This window comes from Ursus arctos, unplaced genomic scaffold, assembly GCF_023065955.2.
Source record: "Ursus arctos isolate Adak ecotype North America unplaced genomic scaffold, UrsArc2.0 scaffold_36, whole genome shotgun sequence".
Taxonomy (NCBI): domain Eukaryota; kingdom Metazoa; phylum Chordata; class Mammalia; order Carnivora; family Ursidae; genus Ursus; species Ursus arctos.
This window is the reverse complement of record NW_026623050.1, coordinates 8,220,105-8,241,674: the sequence shown is the minus strand read 5'-3', so window position 1 is coordinate 8,241,674 and position 21,570 is coordinate 8,220,105. Positions and strand designations below refer to the sequence as shown.

The 21,570-nt window shown below is 36.5% G+C and overlaps 1 protein-coding gene and 1 pseudogene across 6 annotated transcripts in view; both read left to right on the top strand.

The window, feature by feature from the left end:
- TMEM87A (transmembrane protein 87A) overlaps window positions 1-21,570 on the top strand; it is a 42,859-nt gene that overhangs the window by 2,575 nt on the left and 18,714 nt on the right. For 5 of the 6 annotated variants that reach the window (XM_057306271.1, XM_057306267.1, XM_057306268.1 and 2 more), the window contains exons 3-9: window positions 1,594-1,679; window positions 6,588-6,701; window positions 8,580-8,633; window positions 8,717-8,761; window positions 15,459-15,579; window positions 20,032-20,093; window positions 20,871-21,054. In XM_057306271.1, the coding sequence (XP_057162254.1) occupies window positions 1,594-1,679; window positions 6,588-6,701; window positions 8,580-8,633; window positions 8,717-8,761; window positions 15,459-15,579; window positions 20,032-20,093; window positions 20,871-21,054 (666 nt within the window). The remainder of the gene's footprint in view (window positions 1-1,593; window positions 1,680-6,587; window positions 6,702-8,579; window positions 8,634-8,716; window positions 8,762-15,458; window positions 15,580-20,031; window positions 20,094-20,870; window positions 21,055-21,570) is intronic. The other variant, XM_057306269.1, reaches the window with a different exon arrangement.
- Window positions 3,611-3,711, top strand: LOC113242090 (U6 spliceosomal RNA; annotated as a pseudogene).

The window sequence follows — 21,570 nt, the reverse complement described above, 5'->3', positions numbered from 1 at the left end:
TTTGGTTTAAATCAGATTACCAAGACAAACTGGTCTGTCTTGTGAGGTTGGTATGGCTAGATAAGAGTAACTTTTAGGGATAGCAGTATTTGGTCTTTTGGAATAGCCTGACGGCCTGCATGCTATTCTACCTTTTTATCATGTATAGTCTTTTCTCACCTGTATTTTGATCAAATGGTGCTTTGCCAACTTAAGCAAGCTGCATATTTTGCAATGTTTACATTTCATTTTTCTGGAGGATTTGAGGCTCCTAAAAAGTTACATTGTCTTTCATTTTGTTACTTTTCTGCTTTCTCACATTTACCTTGTCTCTGATTTTATACTTTTAGGGCTGTGGTATATAGCTTTCCATGAAATTTTTGGGACCATTTTCATCTCTTAAAGCCACCCATTGAAAGTTCTGAATGGTGTCTTTTAACACAAATAGGTTTTTTTTGCAGCCAAGTCTTTCTGCAGATCTTCTGTTTGGGGGATTTTCTTATTGGTGTCTATTTAGTTAATCCCATCTTTGTATGGTTCTTCTCAATAGTTTACAGTGAGATTGCAAATATCCTTCTTATCATTTCCATAAATTCTATTTAGCACATCAGAGTTTTTGTATTTTAATTGAAGCTTGTAAAAGTGTGTCACTTGAAAATTAATTTGAGAAAACAATTTAAAACAAAGAAAAGGGAAAGGTTATAATTTTAGGTGTGTGCCTTTTGTTAAAGAACCAAAAATAGATTCCTAGATGCAGTCATGTTTATCTTTGTCACATTTGCATAAAGCAGGTATTTTCTAGTATATTTTCCATAACGCAGCTGGAGTCAAAGATAAACTGACATCCAGGGGGGACAGCTGAACAGTGATACAGTCAGATTTATGCTCTCAAATTTTTGGACTAATGCCTTGGTCCAATAGAATGTTGTGTTCCAAGCTATGTTTAATGAGTTATGAGGCCACTCTGACTTCATGAGGTTCCTTGAGGCCTCTCTTATGGTGGGTTTTGGAAAGAGTCTTTCATTTTTGCTTTTGCTCTTCCTACCTTCCCCAGCCAGGCTTACTTTTTTTTCTTAGTTATGTCTGTCTAGTTTTGATATCTTTCAAGGTCTAAGCCATTAATTTTTCCCTCAGTGGAATTATTTTGAATACTGCCTTGTGATATCCCTAATGTTATTCCTTGTTTCTCCAACTAGAACGTAGCCTCGTTAAGAATCCTGTGCTCTTCGACCTGACACAATGTCATGTAGTTTTGTATACTTAATTTGCTCTGCTCCGTAAATATTTGAATGATAATAGAAGACTGATTTTAACTTAGGTCTGCTTTATCACTTCCAGGTTGTTCCAACAGAGAACCAGAAATTGAGGTTTTAAGGCATAAAAGTAGATACACTTAAGCAGGTCAAAAACTTTTTTTGTGAACAACAGTACTCACTTTTATCTGAAGAATGTCCAGTTCTTTTTACATATAATTACTTCAGTACCTTGTATTCGGAGAAGAGATGGTCTTTGAGTATCTGAATTTAGCAGGAAAAATAGAATGTGGGGTAGCAGTTTAGGAAAAATGCTTTGTTTGGGAATCATCTTTATTCACAAAGTTTTCTTCTTTTATAGTTGATGGAGAACCTTGTGACGTATCTTTGAATATAACCTGGTATCTGAAAAGTGCTGATTGTTACAATGAAATCTACAATTTCAAGGTAAGGAATATAAAATTAACAGACTTTTCTTGGACTTTAGTTATCATTGGGTCCTACCTGATAGAGGAAGGAGTGTCATGTAGCCAGGAAGAGAAGAGCTGAAATTAGTATCTTCTGTGCTTCCCAATTTGCAGACTATTGTGCTAGTACTTCTCAAACTTTTTGGTCTCATCCCTTAAAAATTACTGCAGACTCTTGCTCCTGTAGGAGTGCTGACAGTACTGATTCCCATCTTTGGCCCTCCATTTTGTTCATGTTTGTTCAGTTACCTCTGTTGTGAGGCTATGTGTTCCAGGCCCCTTGGAGATTAATATACATAACCTTAGAACTATCCAAAATCTGTAAAGAACTTACCAAACTCAACACCCAAAGAACAAATAATCCAGTCAAGAAACGTTCAGAAGACATAAACAGACATTTCTGCAAAGAAGACGTACAAATGGCCAACAGACACATGAAAAAATGCTCAACATCACTCAGCATCAAGGAAATACAAATCAAAATCACAATGAGATACCACCTCATACCGGTCAGAATGGCTACAATTAACAAGTCAGGAAATGACAGATGTTGGTGAGGATGCAAAGAAAGGGGAACCCTCCTACACTGTTGGTGGGAATGTAAGCTGGTGTAGCCACTCTGGAAAACAGTATGGAGGTTCCTCAAAAGGTTGAAAATAGAGCTACCCTACAACCCAGCTATTATACTACTAGGTATTTACCCCAAAGATACAGACGTAGTGATCCAAAGGGACACCTGCACCCAAATGTTCATAGCAGCAATGTCCACAATAGCCAAACGATGGAAAGAGCCCAGATGTCCATCGACAGATGAATGGATAAAGATGTGGTATATATATACAATGGAATACTACTCAGCCATTAAAAAGAAGAAATCTTGCCATTTGCAACGATATGGATAGAACTAGAGGGTACTAGGCTTAGTGAAATAAGTCAGTCAGAGAAAGACAGTTATCGTATGATCTCACCCATAATGTGGAATTTAAGAAGCAAAACAAAGGATCATAGGGGAAGGGAGGGAAAAATAAAGATGAAATCAGAGAGGGAGGCAAACTATAAGAGACTTTTTTGTTTAAAGATTTTATTTATTTTTATTATTTGAGAGAGCGAGAGAGAGCTTGAGCAGGGTGAAGGGCAGAGGGAGAAGCAGACTCTCTGATGAGCAAGGACCCTGATGCGGGACTTGATCCTGGGACTCCAGGATCATGACCTGAGCTGAAGGCAGACGCTTGACCGACTGAGCCACCCAGGCGCCCAACCATAAGAGATTCTTACCTCTAGGAAATAAACTGAGGGTTCCTGGAAGGAAGAAGGGTGGGGGATGGGATAACTGGGTGATGGGCAATAAGGAGGGCATGTGATGTATGAGCACCGGTATTATATAAGCCTGACGAATCACTGAACTCTATCTCTGAAACTAATAATACATTATAAATTAATTAATTGAATTTAATTAAAAATAAATAAATGAGCAAAAATTAAAAAAAAAAAAAAAAAGGAATGCCTACCAAGGCCGGGATGGGGGGAGACTTGTTTTGGCATTCCATGAATCTGTTAGAGATAACATAGTCTTTACCCTTCCTGATGCACAGGTGGTGCCACAAGGTCTACTTAATGATTAGCTGTTAATTAGGTGCATGCAAGCCCTTGGCAGGTGCATGGGAATCCTTTGATCTCAGTACATTGCCCTTCTGCGTGTCCGTTCACTGTATAAAATCTATGGACTAAGGTCTGGATTTTGCAGAGAATAACTCTGCACCTGCCATGAATTGTCCTTTTCCCATTTCCCTCCCCGTGTCAGTCAGTTATCCTGAATAAAACTCTGCATAAACTGTAGAGAGTTGCCTGCTTTGCTTTCTAGTCTCAAAATACTTTCTCAGTTTGCGGAATACTTTATTGTTCCTCCTCCACCTTCTAACAGGCACATACACTAAAAGTGGAACAATACAGAGAGGATTAGCATGGCCTCTGTCCAAGGATGACACACAATTCATGAAGCATTCCATATTTAAAAAAAAAAAAAAATTACTGCAGTTTCCAAAAAGACTTTTGTTCATGTGGGTTACTGTATTAGAAATTTAAACAGAAAATACAGAAATATGTATTAATTTATTTTAAAATAGCAGTAATAAGCCATTGTATATTAATATAAAAAATATTTTTTAATGAAAAATATTTTTTTCCAAAAAACGCAGAAGAGGTATTATTTTGTATTTTTGCAAAGCCCTTCATTTAATGTTGGATAAAACAGAAGACAGCTGAATTCTTATATCTTCTTCACTCAGTTTATTGTGATACATTATTTTGGTTGAAGTATATGCACAAAATGTGGCCTCACACAGACACATAATTGGGAATGATATTTTAATAGTGTTTTCAGATAATTGTGGATAGTGTTCTTTGATTCTATACCAAAACGTAACAAGTAGAGTTTCTTAAAGGTCGGTGGCAATGTGGAATCTGAAACCGAATCAGTGAACTTTATTCCTACTCTTTTGTCTTTAAATAAGTTGGTGTCTCATGCACTTTGGTCTTTTATCTATGTCTGATTTTGGTTATTAAAAAATAATTCTTGACTGAACTTTATAAATTTTTAAAATATTAACTCATTTTACAATTAAGTTGAAGTTATATTTGTCTTTTTTAAAGATTTTATTTATTTATTTGTAGAACGCATAAGCAGGTAGCAGCAGGCAGAGCAGGCAGAGGGAGAAGCAGGCTCCCCGCTAAGCAGGGAGCCCTACATGGGGCTCGATCCCAGGACCCTGGGATCATGACCTGAGCCGAAGGCAGACACTTAACCAACTGAGCCACGCAGGCGTCCCAAAGTTGTATTTGTTAATATCACCGTCCTGTCACATCAGAAACTCCTTAAGTATTAGAGACTGTTAAACTCATTATGAGGAAGATACAATTCTCAAATTTTATCATTGGCAGTGAATACTCTCAGTTGTCTTTCTTGAAGTGACAACCCCCCTTTGCCCATTTTCAAGAAAACATTTCCCAGATAACCAAACCTGAATAACTGTAGTTTGTCAGTTATTCTTTCAGGCAAATGAAAAAAGTGGATAGTTGAGGTTCTAAGTCAAAACAGTTGTAAAGTGTTTTATCTTGTTTATAGTATTTTGCATATTTCCCATTTTGTCTGATAGAATATTAAAAAATGCACATACTCAAAGTCCAGATTTAATAACATTAATAGTTTTTACTGCTTCATTAAGGGCATTCTTATGTAAAACTGGCTTTTTTTTTTTTTTAACTGTATGTGACCGTAGTTACTACTGGTACAATGAGATGCCCTCTGCTTTGGTTCCTGATAAGAGGCAGCAGTTTTACCCATCATTACTTTTGCATTATCAGTACAAGGGAAATAACATTTTATTAGTAGTAGTATGGAAACAGTTTCAGACCTCATTTCAGAGTTGACCTAGTACACTGTACTTGGGCACTGAAGATATATGGCTCCAGGATGGATTTTTTAGGCCTTTTTTTTTTTTTTTTTTTTTAAAGATTTTATTTATTTATTTGACAGAGATAGACAGCCAGAGAGAGAGGGAACACAAGCAGGGGGAGTGGGAGAGGAAGAAGCAGGCTCATAGCAGAGGAGCCTGATGTGGGGCTCGATCCCATAACGCCAGGATCACGCCCTGAGCCGAAGGCAGACGCTTAACCGCTGTGCCACACAGGCGCCCCTTTTTAGGCCTTTTCCATTCTGTTTCTAGCCTCCATTTATCTCTTTTTTTTCCTTTCCAAAGATATTCTAACTAGTCTTTAAAAAATGTTCACCATCCAGTTGGTTTTTTAAACCTTAAGCATTTTGAATTTCTGCCTCTTTTTTTTTTTTTTTTTTAAGATTTTATTTATTTATTTGACAGAGAGAGAGACAGCCAGCGAGAGAGGGAACACAAGCAGGGGGAGTGGGAGAGGAAGAAGCAGGCTCCCAGCGGAGCATGGAGCCTGATGTGGGGCTCGATCCCAGGATCCTGGGATCACGCCCTGAGCCAAAGGCAGACGCTTAACGACTGAGCTACCCAGGCACCCCGATTTTTAGGGTTTTACATTACCTTTTTTGTGGTGTTGATGATTGTTTTTTCCTTTTGTTACACAACATTGAATAGGAGTGGTAGGACAGGGAAGACTAAGAGGACTGAAGAATTGAGAGAGAAATGATAATATGTCCAGAGTATAGTTTGAAGCACTATTGATCTTTCGCTCTTAATCGATCACTAATTGAATTTACAGTTAAAAACTTTATACATTTGATACTTGTGATACTGGTCAAGAGCTTAGCAGATCTGATCTTTATAGGTAAGATAAGTTAAGAATATAAAAATTATTTTGTGTTGCCAGAGGGCAGAATTATGCAAATGACATGCAGATAAGTTGGTGATGTAAAACTAGAGCTTAGGAAAAAAAAAAGGGAAGATTAGGGATGTAGGTATAGGAGAAAAATCACAGAACTGGTAGATGCAGCCAGAGAAATGGTGAGTTTTTTCAGAATATCAACAGTGGGCTATGAATAGCTGCAGCAGTTTTGTGCTTTGAGCTTATGAGCACAAGTACATCTTTTTGTTGTTGGCAGTTTAGTCTATTAACTTTTATAAATATATTTTCTTGTGACAAAACCTCTGGATTCTGGCATTTTCCAGGTCTTCCTAGAATTTTTAGAAGAACTACTCTTTGTGAGCCGTGAACTAGAATTCTGTACTTTAGAGTCTAATACTGTTGATTCTGGGTTACTATTACACAGTTTTTATCTGATGCTGTTAACTTTTAAAATAGCAAATCCAAGAATGTATCTATCGTATAGGCAATCTATTTGTTATCTTCTAAATACCTTACTTGTGAAAAGTAAGTTGTGTGCTTTGTATTTTCTCTGTTTTTACAGGCAGAAGAAGTGGAGACGTATTTGGAAAACCTTAAAGAAAAAAAAGGCTTGTCTGGGAAATATCAAACGTCATCAAAATTGTTCCAGAACTGCAGCGAACTCTTTAAAGCACAGGTAATGTTTGATAGTGGTTGGAGGGAAGTAGAAGAGGTGAAATATGTAATACCTGTGTTTTTGGTGATTCCCTAGTTCCCACTTCTCAATTCTGTGTTCTGACAGAAATAACTTAGAAGCATGTTCCGAAGGTGCATAGTCAGCCACTTAATATTAATCTCATCAAAAAGAGGATGTGCTTTCCTTCGTGTGTAAAAAGCAAATCCCCATTTTTTTTTATTATGGTAGGAAAAAAATTTACCATTTTAACCATTTTTAAGTGTGCCATTCGGGAGCATTAGGTACGTTTGCATTATTGGGCAATAATCACCAATAGTCATCTCCAGAACTTTCATCATCCCAAACTGACACTTCTTAACCATTAAACAGTAACACTCCCCTCCCCCCATCCCTGGTAACAACTATTCTACTTTGTCTCCATGAATTTCAGTATTTTAGATACTTCAAAGAAGTGGAATCATGCAATATTTGTTTGGCTTCTTTAGTGACATGTTTTCAAGGTTCATCCATATAACGTGTATTAGAATTTAATTCTTTTTTAAGGCTGAATTGTATATATATATACACCACATTTTGTTTATCCATTCATCCACTGATGGACATTTTAAACCTCCAATTTTCAGTTCTTTTGTCATCTCATCTAATTGATACGTTCCCAGAAAAATCAGTGTTTCTAGATTTTATTGCTACAGACCTGAACTCAAAGAGTTGAATTTCACATCTTTCCTTGAGTAAAAGAGAAGAGGCGAATAATGTTGTGTATTTTTAATGCTTACACATATGTAATCATGTAAGTGAAATTTATATTGTGGAATTCTTTTTCCTTAGAGATAGGGTCTAGCACCAATGTTTTGATAGAAAAATTATATATGGGTGTTGAAAATAGTTATTGTTAGCTATAGCCTTTTTGTCCTTACTGTTTTTATTGCTTTGGAATATTTAGCAAATTGCCTTGAAGAGGCAGAGTTCCCTGAAAGCTAAGGTTTCTGTCCAGTTACTAGAAGTTGATTTATAAGAAGGCCTTAATTTAATAGTGATTGATAAGCAGATGAAGTAATTGATAATCGAACTATAACAATTGATAATTGAGTTCTTATTGTAGCTTAGATTTTATGGATTTGGAGGAGAAAGAAGATACCTTTAAAATGGTGGAAGAATAAGAAATCTAGAAACAGTGGAATGTTGAGTAAGGGGCTCTCTGTTAGTTTTCTAGCCTGGGAGGGTTGGTTGGCCTTTCTTGGATTTGATCATGGAAGGCTACCTGTTGTATACTGTTGCCCAGGGTTCACTTTGAGATCTGCTATAATCTTTCCAGGGTCTTGGCATATACCCCTATTGGTAAGCTTACCTCTCCTCCAGTCTAATGTAACAGAGTTGAAATATGTATTCTAATTACTTAGGAAGGAGAATCCCTTATCTGCTGATAACTGATAAGACAAATGATTAGTGTAGTTTTTTTTATAGGCGTGAGTGTGTTGTGGAAGGAGCACCTCAGTGGACCCAAGAGTTAAAAATCCTACATTCAAATCCCATTTCTGCATCTAAAGCTTTATAATGTTGAGTCATATTTTTCTCATCTGTAGCAAGAGAGGGAATCATAAGATCTCTCCATCCTAAGCATATACCTTCTATTTAAGGTTTTTTAAATTCTTTAAAATCTTTAATTCTTAATAGAAAAATTGAATGGCCAGTTTAGTCTGATACTATTTTTTAGTTCTCAGCAGGGGTTTATTCACTTGTTTGTGGGTCATTGGAAATCTTTGTCTGTCAGTGCCATGTACTGTTCCAATAAGTTTTGCTGTAACCGTTTCTGTGGATTTTGAACTGTGCTTTTACTTATTATACCTCTTTAACTTTAATGTTATATTTCTTCCATAGAGCTTTTCTGGGGATTTTGTGCATCGGTTGCCTCTCTTAGGAGAAAAACAAGAGGTAATTGTTTTCATTGTTACGTATTTCTGAGAGTAAAGTAAAAATTCTGAATTAATTTTCTTTTCCTTTTTTAATATTTAAAGGCTAAGGAGAATGCAACAAATCTTACCCTTACTGGAGACAAAACTGTAAGTGTAGTAGGGAATTTGGGGGATTGAACACATATTTCAGTTTTCTTAGGTTTATGTGTTTTGAATTATCTTGGTATCGTACCATTTAAAAAAGAAACTTAAGAATGGAAGTTTAAACACCAAAATGTTGGGGTGCCTGCCTGCCTTCGTCAGTAGAGCATGTGACTCTTGATCTTGGGGTCGTCAGTTCATATCCCACATTTGGTGTAGAGATTACTGGAAAAAAAAAAAAAAGAACTTTAAACACCAAAATGTTAATAATGGTTGTTGTGGATAATATAGCAGTTTTTATTTTCTTCTTTGTATTTCCTGTATTTTCCCTATTTGCTACAATCTGTTGTTTTTGTAATCATCACCCGATAAATATGACTCATAAATAGGAAGAACCTTTTAAGAAAGAACCTCAAACTCCATCTAAAATTATCTTATGATAGAATATAACTGGAAGACAGTTTGGAAGATTGAAGTAAGGTAGAAGATGATAAATATGCCTTTTTTCATAATTCACTTTGTAATTCACAGTAACTAATTCTTCAAAACTTTACCCCTTAAAAATATAGAGTAAATAAGACAACCATGTTGGATCATACTTTTTACAAAACTGATTAAAGTTTTAAATTTTACGATGACTTTATTCAGAGATACATATCTCAGAATTCAGCCTCTTAAAAGCTATAATTCAGTCTTTTTTATAGTATATTCACAAGTTGTGCAGGCACCAATCAGGATCTAATTCCAGAACGTCTTTATCACCCAAGAAGTCACTATTTTAAATATGGCAGAGGGGCGCCTGGGTGGCGCAGTCGTTAAGCATCTGCCTTTGGCTCAGGGCATGATCCGGGCGTTGTGGGATCGAGCCCCATATCAGGCTCCTCTGCTATGAGCCTGCTTCTTCCTCTCCCACTCCCCCTGCTTCTGTTCCCTCTCTCGCTGGCTGTCTCTATCTCTTCAAATAAATAAAAAATAAAATCTTTTAAAAATAAATAAATATGGCAGAGCCATTAGCCGTCACTTCCCTTCCACCCTTGCCCCAGCCCTAGGCAACCACTATTCTTTTTGTCTACGGATTTGCCTGTTCTATTCATTTTATGTAAATGGAATCATGCAGTTGTGGTCTTGTGCCTGGCTTCTTTACAATTTAAAACTCTGTCTTAACTTTTACTTCCTTCTTGTGTGGAACCTTAAGATCAGTCAGAGGTGAGTGATTAGGGCCTTCACAGGTCTCTCTTGGGTCTGTGTGTACAGCCCCGCATATATGTGCATAGATCTGCATGTACTTGTAGCCTTGTGGATTTTCAGGAATATTTTGGAGTTTTTCAAAGCCCCTATGGCCATCTCATTTCCAGTTTCTCCTTTTAAGTGTTTAGTCAGCCTCACGATAGCCCAGCCTGCTAATAACTTCACCTGTTCGGGGTGGGCAGCTGTGATCTGTCGCAGTTGGGGCTGAGTGCCTTTGACAGTTCCCTGAGTATAGGATCCTTTCCACTGAATGAGGTTGGATTAGGTCATACAAAAGATAAGACCTGAGAAAGGAGCTTTTCAGCACCTGCCAGACAGCTCTGCCACTGGGTTTTAGGGCATCTTCAGACTTGTTCTGGTTTTCCCAGTGGCTGCGAAATTGCTATTTTTCACAGCCATTACAGTTGTGAGAACTTTGGTTTTAAGGTGCTTGGAAGAGGGACATGGGATTAGGATGAACAAAAACACCACAGGCTTGCTTTTCTTAATGAGCCCTAACTGTTTTTCTTAAGGAAACACATTTAGGGTTGGCGCAAGTCTTTAGCTAATTTCTGGACTTGCAGAAATGTTGATTTAGATCATTCTTGCCCATGTTCTTGTTGCTTTTAGAAATGAGTGCATTTTCAGGGGTCCTCATTCCGCTATTCTGGAGGTGTCCCCACTTTCCCTACCCTGATTTATAGTTTATAGAATTTTAACCTAAAGATGAGTTTGGCACTGCAGAGTTCATTAAAATTTTTTTTTTTTTTTTTGGAAAAAACAGTGTTGGTTTTTTCTTACTGCTCGTCTATATACATTCATTATCAAAAATTTAGAGAACATACATAAATGCAAAGAAGAAAATAATCATTTGTAATACTACCACACACTGACAGAGTATAAATTTATTTATTTTATTGTCTTTTGTCTCCAAGCATGCTTATATTTATTTAATAATGGGAATTCTACAATATATATTATGTTGTAGCTTTTTTTTTTAGCTTAACAGTATAACATGGACGTCCTTCCAGTTTAGTAAATATCATATGACATCATTATTTAAGTCCCTGCAGAGTGTTTTATTGTTTGAATACACTGCAATTTGTTAGCAGACTATTGTTAGACATCTGTGTGTTTCATTATCTTGCAATTTTGGACAGCACTTCAGTGATGAATTTTGAAGATTTAAAAAAAAATTTTTATATTCTAGTTTCAAAAGACTTCCGTGTTGGCAAACTTGTTCCTTCTATAACTTAAAAGTAAAAATCCCTTATAATTTTATTTTCTAGCAGTTCGGTGTGATACACAGAACACATGCATATTGACCAAAGTGAGATCATATTATATATGCTGCTATATAATTTTTTGTTTTCATTTAATAGATTGGTACATTGAGTGCTTCTTCACTTTTTTTGTGGTTGCATATTATTTCATTTTACCATGATTTTTATATTTAACTCCTTGTTGATGTATATTGCTTTGTTTCCAAATTTTCACTGTTATAGATAAGGTCCCATTCATAATGTATAGCTATATCTTTGTGCACATTTTTTTTTTAAGTAGGCTCCACTCAGGGGCTTGAACTCACGACCCTGAGATCAAGACCTAAGTGGAGATCAGGAGTCCGACTTGCTCAACTGACTGAGCCACCCAGCACCCCTGTGCACATTTATAATATTTTCTTACCCTAAATTCCTAGAGGTGGAATTGCTGGGTCCCAAGTGTATGCACAGTTTATAAGTTTTTTTTTTTTTGTATTGTCAATGTGCTCTAGAGAAAAATTATAGCAATTTATCGTCCCAAGAAAATAGGATTGAGATTCCCTCTTTGCTCACTAACAGTGGCTGTTATAATTTAAAACAGATTTTATGCAGTTTGTCAGGTTAAATTGTTGTAAATTGTGGGGCACCTGGGTGGCTCAGTCGTTAAGTGTCTGCCTTCGGCTCAGGGCGTGATTCTGGCATTCTGGGATCGAGCCCCGCATCAGGCTCCTCTGCTGGGAGCCTGCTTTTTCCTCTCCCACTCCCACCCCCCCCCGCTTGTGTTCCCGCTCTTGCTGGCTGTCTTGCTCTCTCTGTCAAATAAATAAATAAAATATTTTTTAAAAAATTGTTGTAAATTGTATTTTTAAAAAATTATTGTTGAAGCCAAACATTTATATGCATAGTGGCTGTTTGTAATTGTGCTTTTATTCAGTGGTCTTCTGTGCATAGCATACTTTCATTTTATTTTTTTTAAAGATTTTGTATTTATTTTTAAATAATCTCTACACCAATAATGGGCACAAACTTATTAACCCCAAGATCAAGAGTCACATGCTCCACCAACTGAGCCAGCCAGGCGCTCCCTGTGCATAGCATACTTTTAAATTCTACTCAAGGCTTGATACCTGTTCCTAGTGATTAAAGCTGGTTGAAAGATAACCCTGTTGAATATCACAAGTAATATTTAGAGATATTTAATCAGATTATAATAAAAAGAGATTTATCTGTCCTTTGATCATTCTTCCTGAATATTGGGCCTAAGAGGAGAATACCTTAATAATCCCATTTATTTATTTAAAGAAGATTTTATTTGTTTATTTGAGATAGAGAATGGGGGGTGGGGAGAAGCAAGTTCCCTGCTGAGCAGGGAGCCCAACATGGGGCTTGATCCCAGCACCCTGGGATCGTGACCTGAACTGACCGACTGAGCCACCCAGGCGGCCCTAATAATCCTGTTTAAAGGGTAGTCACAAGTTTAGCACCACCCCCTTTTATTAAAGCTCTGATAAAACATGTTTTTTAGACAAAGGGGCCTTTCTCTGTCCTTTCTCCCTAAGAAGATTTAATGTTTTTGTTAATTTAGTTTTATGGTTTGATTTAAGCAAGTAATGTGATATATTTACCATTGTAATGTTTTTTAAATTAGTAGATTTTCTTTTTTAGAGCAGCTTTAGATTCATAACAAAATTGAGCAAAAGGCAGGGTTCCCACACAGCTCCTCCACAAATGCATAGACTCCCCCACCATCACCATCTTGCACCAACCAGTGTGGCACATTTGTTACAATTGATGAACCAACATTGACACTTCGTTATCAACCAAAGTCCATAGTTACATAAGTGTTAGTTCCTTGTGTTGTATAGTGTTTGGTTTTTAATCAAATGTAAAATGACAGCTACACACCATTATAATATAGAGAATAGTTTCATTGCCCTAAAAATCCTCAGTGCTCCTCCCACCTAGTCATCTCCCTCCCTTCAAGCCTCTGGCAGTTATTGATTTTTTTCTTTAAAGATGTATTTATTTGTGGGGGGTGGGACAGAGGGAAAAAGGGTGAGAGAATCTCAAGCAGACTCCCCGCTGAGTGTGGAGCCCCACATGGGGCTCAATCTTATGACCCTGAGATCATGACCTGAGCTGAAATCAAGAGTCAAATGCTTAACTGACTGAGCCACCCAGGTTCCCCTGATTGTTTTTTTGTTTTGTTTTTTTACTGTCTCCATAGTTTTGCATTTTCCAGAATGTCTTATAGTTGAAATTGTGTGATATATAGCCTTTTCAGATTAGCTTCTTCCACTTAGTATTATGAATTTAAGGTTTCTTCATGCCTTCTCATGGCTTGATAATTCATTTCTTTTTAGTGCTAAATAATATTCCATTACTTGAATGTACCACAGTTTATTTTATCCATTCACCTCTTAAAGGACAATTATGAAGGAGCTAATAATAGTACCTATCATATGTGGTTGTTGTAAGGATTAAGGACTATAATAAATGTTAAACCTGTGACGGAGTGCCTGGCATATCTTTTAAGATTCTTAATTGGTATTATGTTCTCAGTATTCTGAACTAGACTGTCAAAGCTTGGTTACCAAGTCAGAACTTGGCATATGGTTATTTTTACAGGCTCAAAATATGTATATCCCAGAGTTAGATGGAAACTTTGTCAAATCCTGGAATATGAGAATTAAGGAGTCCCTTTGAAATTTGTAAGAGGTAGTTTTAAGGTGTATAAAATTAAGACCAGAGCAGCTCGTTACACCAACTAAATTTTATTGGTTAATACACAAGTAAGTTCTAATTATAGGTAAAGGACACAATGTACCTGTAACTTTGAAGCTTTAAATTTTTCTCATAAATTGCTCCTTAATTTTGTCTGAAAGAGGCCTTTAGGCAGAGATAAATCTATGTGATTCAGCATGGCATTTATGTTCTTAAGAAGATAACCCAGGGGCGCCTGGGTGGCTCAGTCATTAAGCGTCTGCCTTTGGCTCAGGGCGTGATGCTGGCATTCTGGGATCGAGCCCCACGTCCGGCTCCTCCACTGGGAGCCTGCTTCTTCCTCTCCCACTCCCCCTGCCTATGTTTCCTCTCTCGCTGGCTGTCTCTCTCTGTCAAATAAATAAATAAAATCTTTAAAAAAAAAAGTTATTAAGATAACCCAGTAAATGTATTATAGCTGTAGGATCATTTAATCTACTTTGACACTTTGGGTTTGTATCTTGGAATATAATTTTTGAAATCTTGTTCTGGACTCTTCTTGGGTTGTAGGATAATTTGAACATTTGAGAAAACCTGAGGCTCCACAGGAAAACACATTAATATGTAAAATCTGTTATCCACTTTGAGGGGTTTCATAGATCAATGAAGCTTACCCAGAGCTGTCTGGATAAAAGTCTCTTTTAATTTTAAGACCAGAAGGTAATAAATTGTAAGTCTAAGTAGTAGTACCTACTTTCACACAAGGAAGAAGCCAATAATTTTCTGTGTTTATCTCCTTTATCATTGTGTTTTAGTCTTGTGTTTGTGAAGGTCCATAGTCCATCTAGCAAGTATGGCAACAGATCTTTTGCAGGCTTTTTGCTTGGGCTTTGTGTAAACCGACTGGCCTTGGAATGGATTCTTCCCAAGTTAACTGGTTTTGTAAACATGGAGGCTATTACTTCCACTTCCTTTACTTTGAGGGACAGTGACTCCACATAGAGTGGCCATGATTAAATTTTTGGTAAAAATGTGAGTCCTTTTCAGGAGAAATTCTGGTAGTCTAGGAAGGACATTGAACAAAGGGAATTAAATTCAGGAGTTAGTGTTAATAATATACATCATGGGTGTTTTTGTTTTGTTTTGAGGTGATTTAAATCTCCTTATTTTGTCTGTGTAAAATATAACCAAGTATCCTAGCATGGCTTAATGAAACAGATGCAGTTTAGTGATTTTTAGCTGAGGTTTTCCTTGTAAAAAAAAATATGTTAAATACGTGATTTTTGTGCATAACAAGATATAAAATGTCCTGTCTCTTAGTAATTTGTAGTCTGACATACTTTATCGTATGCACTATAGGCCTGTTTGTTTTGTTGTGCCTACTGTTTTAATGAATTAAAGTGAAGAACTCACCACGTTTCTGGGCACATTCTGGAAGAAGATTTTCATATTAACATGTGTTCTTAGTTCTTAAGACTTGTAGATTTGATGTCTTTTTTTTTTTTCTCCAGGCAATGCATGATCCACTGAAAACTTGGCAAGATGCACCATACATTTTTATTGTACATATTGGCATTTCATCCTCAAAGGAATCCTCAAAAGAAAATTCACTTACCAGTAATCTTTTTACCAGTAAGTACAGTTTGTTCCTTTTTACCATTGATACTATCTAGTTGTGTCATGTGTGATGGGTAGTGTAAAATTGCTTTAAGGGAGGGAATAATTAAGAATGTTTGTTGTGAGGGTGCCCGGGTGGCTCAGTCCCTTAAGGGTCCTGGAATTGAGCCCCCCATTGGGCTTCCTGGTCAGTGGGGAGCCTGTTTCTCCCTCTCCCTCTGCCTGCCACTCCCCCTGCTTGTGCTCCCTTTGTCTTCAGCAAATGAATAAATAAAATCTTAAAAAAAAAAAAAGAATTTGTGTTCTGTACCATATACAGTCTTAGGCACTTCACTTATGCTTTCTTGTTATGTATTACAGATACTAGATTTCATTTGCCTTCATTCGATCCTCCTGCTTTGAAGATTCTTAATTGGTATTATGTTCTCAGAATTCTGAACTAGACTTGTCAGAACTTGGAAATTTTTGAATTAATTGACTTTGGTAATTTTTTAATGTCTCAGTTTTTCTTAGTATTCTCCTTTCTATTTTTACCCAGTTCCTGGAGTCATTATCTCTTACTTGGAATTTTATGGTCACTTAACCAGTCTTATTTTCTGTAGTTTCTTTTTTTTTGTTTCTTCCTTCTTTGCAGTTTTCTTCCTTCCCCTCCTCTGTTGAGTAGAATATTGAATGAAACAATGATGATGACCATCCTTATCTGGCTCCTGACTTTATTGGCAATATTAGCACATTTCACCATTAATTACATTCGCTGTGGACTTTTCAGAATATTCTGTGTTTGGTTAAGGATGTTTCTTTCTTTTCCTCATTTACTAAGTGTATTTTTCTGCCTTTTTTTTTAGTATGGAGAATGAATGCTCAGTTTTATCAAATGTTTTGATTGTATTGATTAAAATAATCGTGTAGATGGGGCTCCTGAGTGGCGCAGTCATTAAGCGTCTGCCTTCGGCTCAGAGCGTGATCCCGGCGTTATGGGATCGAGCCCCACATCAGGCTCCTCCGCTGTGAGCCTGCTTCTTCCTCTCCCACTCCCCCTGCTTGTGTTCCCTCTCTCTCTGGCTGTCTATCTCTGTCAAATAAATAAAATCTTAAAAAAAAAAATAATCGTGTAGATTCCCCCATTAATCTGTTAATGTGTTGCATTATATTAACCGATTTTTCTAATGTTAAACCATTCCTGGGGGCACCTGGGTGGCTCAGTTGGTTAAGCATCTGCCTTCAGCCCAGGTCCCTTGGTTCGAGCCCAGTGTCGGGTTTCTTGCTCAGTGGGAACTCTGCTTCTCCTTCTCCCCCTGCCCCTTTCCCGCTCATGTTTGCTCTTTCTTTCTCAAAGAAATAAATAAAATTAAAAAAATTAAAACCCCATTCTTGAATTTCTGAGATGCCAATATTTGGTATTGATACACAAACACACACTCATAAACATATATATACATAGCTGACTTTTGTTTTACAGAATTTTATTTGGAAGTTTTGTTCATAGTAAGATGGCCCTGTAATTTTCTTTTCTCATAACTGGTATCTGTGGGTTTTGGCATCCAGGTTATGCTGGTCTTATACAATGAATTGGAGAATGTCCCCTATTATAAAATTCTGTGGCGTAGTTTTTGTATGGGTAGGATTATCCATTTTTAACGTTTTGTAGAACTTATAATAGTGTTTTGGCTTGATGTTCTTTTTTTCCTCCCCTATATGGATTTTAAATGACTGATTAATTTTTTTAATAGTAATAAGTTGTTTTTTTAATTATCCTGTTTTTACTTGAATCGATGTATTTTGTTTTTGAGAAATTGTCCGTATCATTCAAGATTTCAAATTTTATTGGCATAAAGTTATGAATACCATTTCTTTACCAGAAAATCTGTTATCTGTAGCTTTTCTCATTCTTAATATTGCTTTTATCTCCCCTTTTAACTTTTAAAAAATCTTTCTAGAATTGTATTTTACTAAATTTTTATCCCAGCGAACCAGCTTTTGTTAGTTTTTCCCAACTGTTATCTTTCTTTTCTATTCCATTATTTCTTTTGTTTGACTTAATTTAAAATTTTTGTTTTTTATAGATTGTGTTGAATGCTTTTAATTCCCAATACAGAAATGGGCTTTATGCTCTATAGTTATATGGGATGTAGCAGTTCTAGGTAAATGAGCGGGTGGCCCTGCCCAGTTTCTGGACCCAAGATGTATGTGTATCCTGTATTTCTAGGCCCATAGCTTTCTAAAGAGTAATAGTCTACAGTAGCAGTTGCCAACATTTGCTTTCAACCTTCCTTCTTTGAAAAGGATGGAAAAGAAGTCCTATTCCGTTCCACTTCAGCCTCTTCACGCATCAAATCTGGCTCTGCTCCTCCTCAGAATCCTGCTGGTTTTGGTCCCATAGGAACTGTACTCCCAACTACCACAGCTTGCTTTTTGGGCCCAGAGTTACTTTTTTAGTTACCTTTTGCCTCATACACTGTTCTGAGTTTTTGTTTAGTTTTGATATTTGGACGTGTTTATATTGTTTTTAGCTTATGTCCTTATTTTGTTTTGTTTTATCCATCTGTTTGGAGCTAAGAAGAAGGTACTTTTTTTTTAAAGATTTTATTTACTTATTTGAGAGAAAGAGCAGGCACGATAGAGAAAGCACAAGTGGGGGGATTGGAGGGGAGAGGCAGAAGCAGACTCCCCGCTGAGCAGGCAGACTGATGCGGGACTGGATCCCAGGATTTGGGGATTGTCACCTGAGCCAAAGGCAGACGCTTAACCGACTGAGCCTCCCAGGCGCCCCAAGAAGAAGGTACTTTAAAGCATGGACTTAACTATACAATGTGAAATTCCTAGAATTCTCTGGAACAGTTTTATCATCATTTTTGCCTCCATTAAAACCTTGATGTCTCCCCATTGCCTGTAAAATGTCCACCTTGTACAGCAAGGCTTATAAAACTCTGCATCTTGTCCCAGTTTACCTTTTGCTGTTTCTTTCAAAATGCTGCTATATGGTACTATGCGAAGTCTCAGACTACATGTTCTTTAAATATATATCATGCATTTTCACACCTGTTTTCATTCATGTTGTTTCTTCTGCCCAGATGGCTTTTTACTTTGTTTAGGGAAGTACGCACTCATCCTTCTGGGTCTGGCTCAGAGGGGCAGTTCTCTGTCTTGCTTTCCTACTTTCTCTCCCTTCTAGTAGGTAATCCACTAGATGGTGGAAAGCATCTTGTTCATCTTTTTATCTCCTGTTTTCTGTAGTGCGTGTCACGTAGTAAGTGCTCAGTAAATGTATTTTATATTTTAGCATAGAGCAAGGGTTAGCCAAATTTTCTTAAAGAACCAGATAGTAAATGTTCTCTCTACTGCCGCTACCCAACTCTGCCATTGTTGTGTGAGTGCAACTATAGATAATATGTAAGTGAATGGATGTGGCTGTTTTCCAGTGAAACTTTATTTATAAAAAGTGGGCGACCAAATTTGCTTATGTGCTGTATTTTGCTGACCCCTGGCATAGAGTAAGCAAAGGATATAATAGATATTCACTAATTATTTGATTTGCTGTTTTATTAAATTAAGAAGGTGTAGGTTTAGTAACCAGTGTGCTTAAAATTTTTATGATTGCTAAATGGGGTGCTCCTTTTGTTTGTATGAATGTTGGACCTGGTTTACTTTCTTTCCTTTTCTTTCTTTTTTTTTTTTCTTTTAATAATGGCATGTCCTTTTTGCTTGGTAAAAACTAGGAAATTTTTGTTGAATAGGCAGTAGTTAGTCTGTCATCGTAGACTAACACTTCTCACATAAGTGTTTATCAATCAGATATAAAATAGTTTTATCAGTTACAATTTTAAAAGTCATAGTTTTGCTTCAGTAAGGCAGGTCTGTCTTTCAGATTTTTGTTATTGTCACTTTTTCTCATTAAATACTTTGTAAAAATAAACCAGTTTGTTATTATTAAGTACTTTCTGAAAATGATACATTAATGTAGCAAAATCATATAAAATTGAAGTTGATTAAAAAAATAATAAACCAATAGGAAAATATAGGTAAGGATAGATAGAAGACATGGAGAGCAGAATGAAGGAATGAAATTCCGTACTTTTCAAAGCACATTAATGATGTGTTTTTAAAAAAAAGTGTATATGAAATGTGTTTGGAATTTAGAGGAACTGGGCTATGGTTCCAGTTGGGGTTTGTGGAGGAAATACCTTTAATCTAGTCTTTAAAGGATGTGTGTCTGGGAACCAAGGGATTTTCCACTTAGTGTACTGATGAGAGCAGACGAATGGAGACCTGTACGGGACACAGCATGAACCATGAGAACACCTCAGGAATTTCAGAGTGCTCTATAAATGTAATATTCACCAGAACTGAAATGTTTAAAAGTAAATAACCCAATGGAATTTTCATTAATTTTGTCAGACAAATCTTATGCAATGTTTTTGTTTAATTTCTGCATCCTTTACATTAATTCTGAGGACTTTGTTTTGGCAGTGACTGTTGAAGTGAAGGGTCCCTATGAATACCTTACGCTTGAAGAATATCCCTTGATGATTGTAAGTGAACTTATATTCTTAACCTTAACATTACGTGAGTTTAGCTTGAAAGATTGTCCATGTTTTGTGGTAATATTCTTCTTCAAAGATTTGTTTCTGAACAGTTCAGAAAACACTGCTTGCTGTTTTGTACTTCTTACTAAAATATGACCTTGAGAGTATCAGTGAATCACTCTGTGCCTCATCTCATCTATAGAATGAAGAGGTTGATGACTTGTGGAATTTCTGAATTAGAAAGTACCTCAAAGATAATTTCAGATCTCACATTCTCTTTAGAATCCAAAGCGGGGCATTTCTTACTGCCCTGTGGTTTGTGATCATTTAAGTAACTAAATGATGACACTTCGTCATGTGTGTGTCTGTGTCTATGGGAATAGTCCTACTCTGTTTTCAGATTTCCTTTGTTCGTTTCTTCTTTTCCCTTTCATAGTTTTCCCACATTATGTTTCATTGCCTTCAGATGTACTCTAACCCTGCCATGTCTTTTTTTCCTCTTTAGTGTTCTCTTTGTTTATGTAATTTTAGTTTGTGAGCTGAAAAGGCACTTTTAATGCAGAAGAATGGTCACTCTTAATAATAGGTTCTGTGGTAGTTTCTCTCTGCACAAGAGGAGATAATTTTTTTGTGTTAGTATTGAACTTCAAAGAAATAAAATAATTATTCTTAAAGTAGGAGGTAGAATGTGTATTTTTTTATATAGTTTAAAACTGTGTATGACTTCTAAATGGGCTCTTGGCCCTAATCCTCCTTTTTATTTCTTACCCGTTTGGATGACAGTTTTTCATGGTGATGTGTATTGTGTATGTCCTGTTTGGTGTTCTGTGGCTGGCATGGTCTGCCTGCTATTGGAGAGATCTCCTGAGAATTCAGTTTTGGATTGGCGCTGTCATCTTCCTGGGGATGCTTGAGAAAGCTGTCTTTTATGCAGAATTTCAGAACATCCGATACAAAGGAGAATCAGGTATGTAACCAAAAAATGTTTGCCCATCTGTGAGTGATCGGCAGGTAAGACATGAGTTTTCCTCAGGACAGCAGTGATTAAGTGGGTTTAACGTTTCAGTTACTTAATTATTAGAATAACTTAAGCATAATCACTATGATTGTAACTTTTGTTTTTAATCTCATAACTTATGGGTTTAGTGATTTAAGAGTGATTGTAGTGGAATATATTCACACAAGTTACAACAGTAGTGGCTGTTTTGGATGAGATTATCACCATCATTCAGTCTCAATTGCCATTGATTTTTAGGCACCAGTATTATATTATACATCTAAGGAGGGAAATAAATACTACCAACTTAATAGTAAGATGCTATTGATGGGTAAGACCTACTTTGATTTCAGAGATTTTTAAGATGTGAGGGAGAAGTGCCTCTAAGAATTGGTAAAATATAGTAATACCAAGAAAATAGGAGGGTGCTTATGGTTTACTAAAGTGAATAGGTAATGGCAGAAATTATTTTGTACTGAAGTTTTT